This window comes from Perca fluviatilis, chromosome 7 (genome assembly GCF_010015445.1).
Source record: "Perca fluviatilis chromosome 7, GENO_Pfluv_1.0, whole genome shotgun sequence".
Taxonomy (NCBI): Eukaryota; Metazoa; Chordata; class Actinopteri; order Perciformes; family Percidae; genus Perca; species Perca fluviatilis.
The window spans coordinates 30,722,958-30,733,984 of record NC_053118.1 but is presented as its reverse complement, the minus strand read 5'-3'; the positions used below and the strand labels follow the sequence as shown (position 1 = coordinate 30,733,984).

Sequence of the window (11,027 nt, the reverse complement as noted above, 5' to 3'; positions counted from 1 at the left end):
TAATCCCTGAAATGCTGCTTTTATCTTAATCACACACATGTACATTTTTACTTTTCTTTTATCAGATTTTTATGTTGATAAGGCAGCTCACCATTACTGCACATATTATGACGACTATTATGATGTGTTGTACAACGTACAGTGTGCAATTTTGTTGGCTAGTGGCAGTCTCTGCATGAAACATTAGCATGTCAATGCGGAGTGATGCAACAGTCTGTGTACTTTATGTAGGTGTGTATGTATGTACGCACTATGTTGTGTTAAATTCTTTAAACAGCAGATATTGTTTGTATGTCCAAGACAAATTTCCTTTGGGATGATAAAATAAAACTATCTATCTAATAAAAAGTTGCCATCAAGATGCATTATCGGAATTGTAGGATCCAGTATTTTCAAGCTTGAGCCATGTCATGGACTAAAGGGGGATTCTCAAATTGTCTTTAAATAGCCCGTTTGTTCCAACCAAGAGTCCACAATATATTCAATTTACAATCATATGAAAGAGAAATGCACAAAGATATAGCATTTGAAAAATAGAATCTGGAAGAAGAAGCCTACCGATTTTGGTGAGCCTTTGACTTTTCGCTCGCTGGTCGACATTTGTGGTTCTGAGCGAAATGTCTCGACTATTGGATGAATTATAATGAAATTTGGTACACACATTTGTGTTCCAAAAACTTCATTTAGCAGTAATTTGTTTATGAGGAATACCTGCAAAACTAATGACATTCCCATTAGCCTCAGCTTAAATTTGTGCTAACTGGCAATTGTAGCATGTGAACTTGATAAACTAAGATGAACATGGTCAAACAAACTGCTAAACCCTCATGCATGTTAGCATTGTTACTGTGAGCATGTAAGCTCACAGAGCAGCTAGCGCAGCTGTAGACTTTTAGTCTTGTTAATTGTCTATTAATCACTGCAGCTCTGCTCAGAAAGCCTCACAATCATCTTTCTACAACATATCACTGAAATCATGTAGGATAAGTATGTGGACAAAAAACACGGCCCTAATCTGGATAGAAATACAGAAAACATATAGGCTACCAAGCTCCACATCTTCTTTATCTACAATAAAATTCACTCCTAATTTTGTGCCACTACGATTGGATGCAGGCTTCTAACACTGGGCTGGATATGGACTTATTTATATCCAACATCTAGTTCAATCAAATAACATAAAGTCTTTTTCCCAGACTGCAGAGGAGTTTGGGCTTCCAAACATGGATTTCTTCAGGTTCCTTCAATCAGACAGTTCCTTAATAAGCAGGAAGAGTTTGTAAAAATTTGTAGAGCAGTATCTCATCAGGGTTCAATCAGGTGAAAGTGGGAGGGAAATTATTTCTTGTCTTTATAATTGCCTCCAGAGCATGGAAGCACACAATACTTTGTATACCAAAGCAACATTTTTTTTTTTCTTAGGCAAGATAGGCCTATCTCCCTGGAATCCTGGGTTAAACTCTCTTCTGAGGCACACAGAGTAACTTCCTCCAATAGCTGGAGAGAATTCAAATGGAAAATGGTAGCAAGATACTTTAGAACGCCGCACATAACAGGAAAGTATAGTTCCTCAACAGCAAGTTGCCGTTGGAGGAACTGTGGAGAAACCGACTCAAACTTTGTCCACACCTTTTGGTCTTGTGGGAAACTTAAGAAATATTGGGATGATATTTATTCAGCATTGGCCAATATTTTTAACATAGAAGTCAATAGGGATCCGTTAGTTGCTTTGTTGGGAGCCACCCCTTATGGTTTTGATCGAAGGGATGATATATACCTTCTGCAAATCCTTCTTGCTGCAGCCATTAAGGGTATCACTGTAAATTGGCTTAAGCCCACTGTACCAACATTTCAGTGGTGGAACAAGCGGGTGTGGGAGCTTTACAGAATGGAAGAAATAACTCACAACCTGAGGCTCCAGAGGGACAAATTCTTGAAGAGATGGACCCCTGTCGTGCTTAAAATGTTTTGAAGAGGAGAGCGTCCACTCCTCCCCTTCCTTTAATTACTTAATTTTTTAATCTTCTTTTTAATTTTTTTGTTTTCACTGTATTTATTTCATTCTATGTATTTACTTATTCATTACTTATTCGTCTGATCTGATACCTCTTTATGTTACTATGTATGTCTATGCTGTCTACGATAAAAAAAATAAGTAAAAAAAAAAGAAAGCCTCACAATCCTCCTGAGGACTATTAAAAACTTAAAGCTCAGATCTGTACAGATTTTGTGGCCACAGTTGTTTCGTAATCAATGGAAAGCATCTCAGTTGCCGCCATATGTCTCAAGGGTTTGGACTTGGAAACAATACATTCTTGTATCATATTTTTTCACTTACATGTGATGCCACTGACATATTCAGAGCAAAAAAGGCGTAGAAGAGACCTCTTTATTGAATTTATTAAGTTGTATTCAGACACTCAAAACTGATCAGCCCATCACTAGTAATGCTGTTTCACATCATTAAAATTCATTGAGCTGTATGAGAGACCACCAGTAAGGTTAATTATGCTACCTGCTTATAGCTGTAGGTTAGCAAGTCCAATACAGTCCGTCATATAAAATCGAAGGGCAGTCATTAATTAAAACATGATCAACACTGTGCAATGCAATAAAAGTTCCTTTCAAACATGACCATGGACCTTTTCGGAGAAAAGTAACAAGAGAGAGGGATTTTGTTAATAACACTACATTTACCTAAAAAGACCACCACTGCTTAACATTTGACCAGTTTGTGACAAGGTCTAGGATGAAGAAAAAAAAAAAAAACAGACCTATATTGAACTGTACAATTGTTCAGAATCCCTAGATCATTTCCTGGTGCGCTCAGGAGCTCTGCAAGCTGTGCTAAAGGAGGAAGAAGACAACATTGCACCCTATAACAACATTAGAGTATATTTGTTTTTCCACATACTTGTGACAATAGGTAGTAGACCAATTTTCTGTTTGTGTGCTGGCTGAACTCTATTCTACCCCCTCCCCCCCTACCTTTGATTGAGATCACCCAAATTGATGCAGGTTTACTACTGGCCAGAGCGGATTGACAAAGACAAGAGTTTAACATAGAACTAGCCGTATGTTCAAGTCTTTGCAACTCAAAAAGCAGGATGTTCAACAGTCTTTAAGCTCCCTGTTGATTTTCTTTTTCATGTGAAAACATATCAGTGTCAAAAATGTAACTTCTGTGATGGATTTGAAAGCATTTGTTAAATAGCAAAGCCAAAATAAAAATAAAAATCCTGTCATACGGGCCTCATGTTGACCTCAAGGTGTTGGTTCCTGATGTTCCCACACTTTAAAAAAAATAAAAATGTTTTCCATACCAAGAAGACTTTGTTGTTCAATATGGTGTATTGCAATGTGACAAGCCCATATTGCTCTACAGATGGTTGTGCATAAAAGGAAGCCAGATGTGTATCAAGGCGGTTTTTCTTCTCAATACTCAAAGCCTTTTTTTGTGTGCATTTTCCAATTATTTAAAAACTGGACAGTACCAAATTTATTTTCCGCACTTTCCGTTAGGAGCCTTGGATGAAGATGTCTTCTTATGTAACAGATGTGTGGAAGGGAGGGATTCTTGGTTTGCACATCAGTCCTTTTCCTGGCACTGTCTAAATACAGTGATGCCTCACAACAGACAGTCTGCAAAGCCAGGCGTCTCAAGATGGGAACAATTTGGTTTTCTTCTGATTGTGAGCATAACTTAACCCACACACAAAGAATATTACAGGTAACACCATTCGCATCCAGTCGACCCTGTGAAGTGACAAATGAGGCTACACCTTCTCATCGGCAACTCGCACTTGGATATTCACACACAACACAATCACACGTTCACAGGTTTCTCGCATGCTCATCTTTCTTAATTGGGGTTAGTCTTCAAACTGAATAAGAGATAAAAATGTGTTTTAGGCGTTGTAGTGATACATGCATCCATTATACTGATATACACTTCTTAAAAAAAGTAAAAAAAAAAAAAAAAGAAACAAAAGAACATCAACAAAAAAAAAATAGGTATTAGAAATGCAGCTATACAGAGTCTTTTAGCTATTCCAGGGGAGTGAGGTTGACGGTCAGGTCTGACGTCAGGAAGCCAAGGAGCCCGATGTCCAGATGTTCAGTTGGGAGGGGCGATGGGGGGGGGGGTGTGTGGGAAGGATGAGCAGGAAGAGCCAGGTTAGTTACTGCAGCAGGAACGGCTGGTGGGCTGAGCCGTCTCCGTCAGGTCCACTCCCCGGTTCCGCCCACTGCTGGCTCCGGCCGCTTGAGGCTCATTCTTGGGTAGCTTCTTTGCTGCAATGACATAGCAACAAGATCAGTGATGACATCACCATAGATAATCAGATAACCCCCCACCTAGGAGGACACCAACATTAATTCTTAAGAGTGGCTTCATACTAAATCCTCTTTGTAAAAGTTAGTAGATTACTAGTCTTGCATTGCCAGACCTTCCTCCACAGCGCTGCGGAGGAGGGTCTGGCTAGTCCATACAGCATTCCGGGATGGGAGGAAAAACGTGCTCTGGTTTATTGGCATTTCTTTAAACCAACCACAATCGTCTTGGGCGGTGCTAAACGCCGGACACAATGACGGCGCCTGTGCAAAATAGCCTCGGGAAGGAACTTGTTTTGGTGGAACATGTGTACGTTCAAAAGTTGTTTTAGTCGTGCAACAAAAAAAACTCAGATTGGACAGATAGTCTAGCTAGCGGTCTGGATTTACCCTGCAGAGATCTGAGGAGCAGTTAAACCATAGTTTAAAATTCCAACACAAAGAAAGCGGAAGGAAACTGAAATCCGGCCGAAAATTAGGGACATCTGGCGGAATTTCCGGCGGCACCTGATCGCTTTAGGCTACAAAACTGTGTTCTTCAAATGCTAATGGAGCAACAGCTTTCAGATCCTGCATACCAGTTTAGGGGCTGCATTATTTAAGGCCACAGTGTCCTGCAGACAAGGCCCGGGCGGCTAAGCCCATAGAATCTCTTCTCTGAATGAGAGTCTCACCTCACTGTGACCCAGGTCTGACCAAATGCACCATTACTTCAACAACCAGGAGGTTTCCAAAAAGAGTGGTACCAGTTTACTTAAGTGAACATTAGGCTGCAACATTTAATTTCAGTTTTAACCTGGCCTCCATTATCTATATCCTACAGTGGCTTTTTTTATTGGTCCACTTTATCAGTAACAGTACTCCCATAAATGCAAATACGTGGACAAATATTTCCCAACTTTATGGGTTGAAGAGAACAGCCTGAATGCACCACTGTCTGTCACCAGCTGGTCAGTTGGTTGGTATATTAGGGCTCTAACAGCAGGGCGAGTGGTAAAAAGTCCTGCTAGATTTATTTAATGTCATAATTGTTTTAAGTCTTCATATAGATAAGATTAGGGAGTTAAAGATTTAAGAGTCACTTACCAATGGCCATGAATATCTCATTCACGTTCATAGAGGTCTTTGCTGAGGTTTCCATAAAAAGCAAGCTGTTATCATCTGCGTATGACTGTGCATCCTGTGAGAGGGAAACCAATATCAGGAAATCATTCATTAAAATGACCTCACAGTTTGCATGAGGAAAAAACTAAATGTGGACGAAGCAAAGTAGGCGTGTCCAAAGTAGTAGACAGGTTGGGGCCAATCAGACCGAGCTTATGTTAATCTGTCACATATTTTCATATAAGATTTTCATAAATAATAATCAGTCGGATTCTTTTATGTTGGCTTCAATAGACATATTTGTAATGATTTTTCTGATTCCATTTACAAGATCAATTGATAAGGATTTGAAGAACACAAACCTGGAAGTCCAGAGCTCTCTTGTTTGCGAGATCAGCCTTGTTCCCAGCCAGAGCTATTACAATATTTGGACTGGCTTGTCTCTGAAGCTCTTTAACCCAGTTCTTAGCCCGTACAAATGACTCCTGGCAAACAAAACAGGGAGGGGTGGGGTTGTGACTCAGTTAGTGAAAATAACAATAGATGTGATGGAAAGATGGGGACAACAGGAGCTTTCCTATAATGTCTGGCTATGCTTTTGCTAATATTTTGATCAAGCCTCCTCAAATAGACACATTAAAAAGATGCTTTTGATGAAATATGAAACAAATGTTCCTTAGGTACAGTGAAAGCAGCATTTTATGCAGCATGGAAGGCTGGATTATTCTATACTGCTATGCAGAAGATATGCAACGCACGCAAGATGGAAAAATAAAAATGTGGGCCAGATGCCTGTCCTCTAAGATCTGAAGAGAAGGGACTCTTTGTTTAAGACCTCAGAAGATACTTTCAAAATGTCTGTGCGCCACAAAGAACAAAATTGCCGCTGGCTTTGTCACCGACAGTAACTTTGACATAAAACGCCCCTCGTCCTATTTTTGTGACTATCTTTCAAGTACAATTTACAAATAGAATATAATCATAATATTACATTGGATGCTGCCTTAGTGGCAGCAGCTGTTTTTTCAATGTTAAGGCTGTTTTTTTTTTTAGATGCAATCAACATTTCTAAAACTAAAAGAAATGGACACTCATTGTTCAATATATAGACTATGTGGAGGCCAGTGATTCCAACATGTTCTTTGTAATCAAATCTATCAGCACATGCTGTGTGTGTGTGTGTGTGTGTGTGTGTGTGTGTGTGTGTGTGTGTGTGCGCATATATATATATATATATATATATATATATATTATATATATATATATATATATATATATATATATATATTATATTATATAATTATAATATTTATAATTATAATAATAATTTATAATTAATTATATAAATATATATATATATATATATTTTAATATTTATATATTTTATTATATATATATATATATTTTTTTAATGGGTCATGTGTATCCTCTTTGGATCCAAGTGGCCGATGTAGGTATTAGGTTTATCTACATTGTCTACAAAACATTGTGTTGTTGAGTGATGACTCATCTCTCAAGATACCAAAATAAAGTTGTTTTTTTTGGCTTGACCGCTAATAAGAAAATTTAAGATGGATAGGTTAGTGAAAGCAGCGCTGGTAACAGCAACAACATGACAGAAACCCTGGCACCTGACTCACCTCATTTGTTATATCATACACCACAATGGCTGCCTGGGCACCTCTGTAGTACATTGGAGCCAGACTGTGGTAGCGCTCCTGACCAGCTGTGTCCCAGATTTCAAACTTGACTGTTGTGTCGTCCAAACATACTGTCTGAGTCAGGAAGGCAGCTGCAGGGGCACAAAGCAGAGGAACCGATGACAAATGGGCACGCAGCTACTGAGCTACACAAAAACATGTTTCTGTGAAGGTAATAATTGAAGACCAATGCTGGAGGCACACACGGGAGGTTTATCTGGTTGATTTAGTCCACATTTGGAAGACGGGGCCACAGTGATATCAAACATGTTTTATGCTGATAATTTAAAAATCTGGATGGGTGCTGATTGCTGAAGCATTAAGTAGGTTGAAATTCACTAAAACATTTTGTTTATTTTTTTTATTTTAGCAGTAAACACCCTGTTCACATTCAGTCAGTTACGCACACACACACACACACACACACACACACACACACACACACACACACACACACACACACACACACACACACACACACACACACACACACACACACACACACACACACACACACACACACCTGTTCAACATCACTTTTGACATATTGGGGATCGAACCGGCGATCATTGGCCGATTATCGGGCCGTTTTTTGGCAGTTTGCAGATTAAATGTATCTGCGTTTTATTTGCTTGAAAAACAATCAAGTTAATGAATTAAAAAGTGCGCTACTCTGGCTCGGCTACAGCTCTGAGTCTGTCCCTCTGCTTTGGTTTCACTCACCAACATTCCGAAATCTGAATTTTGACTTAAAAGATTTTCATTTTCACGGTAAATGCCTATCAGTTCCAAATACTGGTTATCGGTTTCACTAACTACTTATAAATCGGTATCGGCCTTTTAAAAACCAGTATCGGTTGATCCCTAATCACAACCCTGGAATTTGCAGTCATTTTCCAGTAAGCAGCATGTTTGCCAAAGGGCAATAAATGTAAGATTATGTAGATGATAACTGACTGCTTTAATCTAATGCAAACTTACCAGGACATACCAGGAAATAGATATGAAGGTCCAGGAATTCCCCTAATTATTCCTATAGTTCTCTATTCCAATTGGCTATTTTCACAATCACAATTCTCCATCTCCTCTTCATTTCTCCTTGTTCTCAAATGAATCCTATTTTGCTTGCCACCGTGCTCTTTTTGGGGTGTTAACCAACTTCCCTAACCATTTCTCCTGCTCTTAGTAATATTTCCTATACTCTGACACCAAAAATGCTGATTTTATTAATACATTTTGTAATCTTTTTTTACTGACGGGGAACTCTTGTGACAGCTATTTGCTTGTACCATTATGAAGATGACCTAGATATTAATTGCTCATTCCACTGTGTGACTCTTTGCAAGTCATCCCGTGACAAGGAGGTAAATAAAAGTGTGTCAATCAATTCTGTAAGTCTGTTCAGAGAGGAAAAAAAGCCCCAACATGGCCTTACGAAGATGCATACCTCCGATTGTGCTCTCTTGGAATTCGTGAAACTGTCCCTTGACGAAACGAAGTACGAGACTCGACTTCCCCACAGCTGACTCTCCTAAGAGCACAAGTTTGAACTGGCAGATCTTGTTGCCTGCGTTTGGCCCATTGGGTCGTGTAGCTCCGCCTCTACTTGCCATGTCACACTGCCCGGTCTCTTCCTCTGGACGCTGAGGTACTGTGAATAACTGTAGAAAATACCTGAGCAGGAGAGAAAGGGGTAAGCAAAGTGTCACTGTCCATACAACTTCTAAATGATTCAAAGATCAATGTCAGGAGATAACTTTGGTTGAAATGTACAGGTTTGCTGTGTTTATTAGAAAAGTAAGCAATATATTATTGCCTGCAAATATGAATCATGAATCCGACAAACAAAGCACTGATTGATGATTTTCTTATAAATTATTTAGCTTTTGGTAGCATACAGCAATGGGTACATCATTATTTAGCCTTAAGTTGTTTTATTTAGCTTCTGCTGCTGCTTAACTTTATACGTTTCTTACAAAGTAAGTCTTGTCCAGGTGTGCAGCTCATAATGACCTAAACCACTTCCCAAATTGTAATATGAGCAACCCCAAAAAGGTTTCTAAAGGATGTTTATTAAAGTAGCATAACCGGTTTATGTTGTTGCTGTCACTTCTCATAACCCATGTGTGTAACCACCATATAAACAAGAATTCAAAATATATACACCATACTTTATGTAACATTTTTGACAAATGGGCTACTTTTACTATTGAAATACATGATTTCAGAAACCGTTCACTAAAAACCTAAGTCATCTGTTATAAACTAAAATGTCCATGCACACTTCGTAAAATGGGCGAAATATTCAGGAATTTCAATGTCATAGTTTTACGCTGTTGTTCTAACATTAAATACATTCTATACTATACTACTACTATATTCTTTTCTATACACACTGAGTCAACAAGTTTCATATTAACAGCCAGACTTTTTCCCTCTCCAAACAATAGTTAGTTGCTTGCCATAACTAGCTGAGCAAATAGGCTTAGTGCAACTAACAGGTATGGCAAAAAACATACTAGGGTGGCTGATACTGCAGTGGGAGTCAATTTTCCACCTGACTAACATTTTGGCATCTGAACTTCTGCTGGCAAAGCTGGCAACGTTTCTCACCTGTACCAATTAAACTGAAACATCTAGCTAGAAATGTCAAAATGTTGACCAACTGGTGTAACTGCAACAACAAACCTCTGGCAACTTGTGCCGTTAGCGCTAGGTTATGTGAGGCAGACTGCCACAATAGGGATTAGTATCACACAGGTCTGGGCACATATTTGGGAAATGTTTCAAGGTTAAGTTACGGACAGTTTTACCATCTACCGGTCTGTACATTTAAGGTGAAGAACAACATCAAGAACAGATTATCTCTGTAACTTAGACATTTTCATTACCACCAACCAATAAAACACAGAGCATCAGTCCAAAAATAATGACTGTCAACTTCGTCGAAATCGCGTTACGACACAGTTAACCACAAATAACCTGTTATGTTGTTGTTGACTGGCTCGAATTAGCAGAGTAACGACTGCTAGCGTTAGCATGCTACCTATTAAGTTCAAAATATCTAGGCTAGCACAAAAAGGAAAACATAATATCGCCTGTGTAACGTTAACGTTAGATTCGATCTGGCTAGTATCGTACACATCAAGCGAACACACAATAAATATGACTCTAGCTACATAACGTTTGAGAATGCCAAAACACAGATGATGCAGTTTTGGGTGTGTACAGCTAGTGACAACTGGCTAACCTTAGCTGCATGACGTTAATTTAGTGAACTGCCTTATCAATCAGTGGACTAAATAGAGTCACATAGCTATGTTTGTTAGGTATATTACACGTAGGGAATCTAGCTAAACATGACGACTGATCTAGATTCACCAGTCGTAGAACATTAAGTTACTAGCTATGCTAACTAGCTTGGCCCTTCCAGTGTCAGCTAGCTAACGTTAGCTAGCCAAATAATAGACATTGGGCTGGCTAACACAGTAAAGCCGCATCGGGAGGAGCCCTCCAGTAGCTAGCTAGCTAACGCTAATATTAGCTACTCACCTACCAAAAAGAGGAAGCTAGTTATTTTGAATGGTGTCTCCAGGACAATCTTTGTTGCACTTCAGTGTCTGTTCAGTGTGTCGATGACCCAGCAAGCTACCGTAACGTTAAATTTCATAAGGCTCTGCGATCTCCCACTTTCAACTTCCCTTTTCGCATTGTACGAAGGATGATGACAGATCGTATGACTGGAATCGACAATCGGCCTACGTACTGGTGCGACGGACCAATCATATGTTAGTATTTATTCCCAATTTATCTGACTTTCCAAAAAAACTACAAGACACAGCAAACGAGAAAAATAGAAAGAAGGAACAGTCATACAGACTTTGGTGCCAA

At 39.1% G+C, this 11,027-nt stretch overlaps 1 protein-coding gene across 2 annotated transcripts; it reads right to left on the bottom strand.

Moving 5' to 3' along the window:
* Nucleotides 1-2,375: 2,375 nt before the first annotated feature.
* On the bottom strand, nt 2,376-10,888 carry rab5ab (RAB5A, member RAS oncogene family, b). 2 transcript variants are annotated; one of them, XM_039806816.1, is made up of 6 exons: nt 10,689-10,888; nt 8,584-8,810; nt 7,077-7,228; nt 5,799-5,921; nt 5,419-5,512; nt 2,376-4,293 (listed from the first exon to the last, which is right to left on the bottom strand). In XM_039806816.1, the coding sequence occupies exons 2-6, from the start codon at nt 8,747-8,749 to the stop codon at nt 4,178-4,180; spliced, it is 651 nt and encodes a 216-aa protein (XP_039662750.1). In that variant the 5' UTR covers nt 8,750-8,810; nt 10,689-10,888; the 3' UTR covers nt 2,376-4,177. The 2 variants fall into 2 exon arrangements, with proteins under 2 accessions (XP_039662750.1, XP_039662749.1); XM_039806815.1 differs by having other exon boundaries at nt 10,693-10,888.
* Nucleotides 10,889-11,027: the final 139 nt, after the last annotated feature.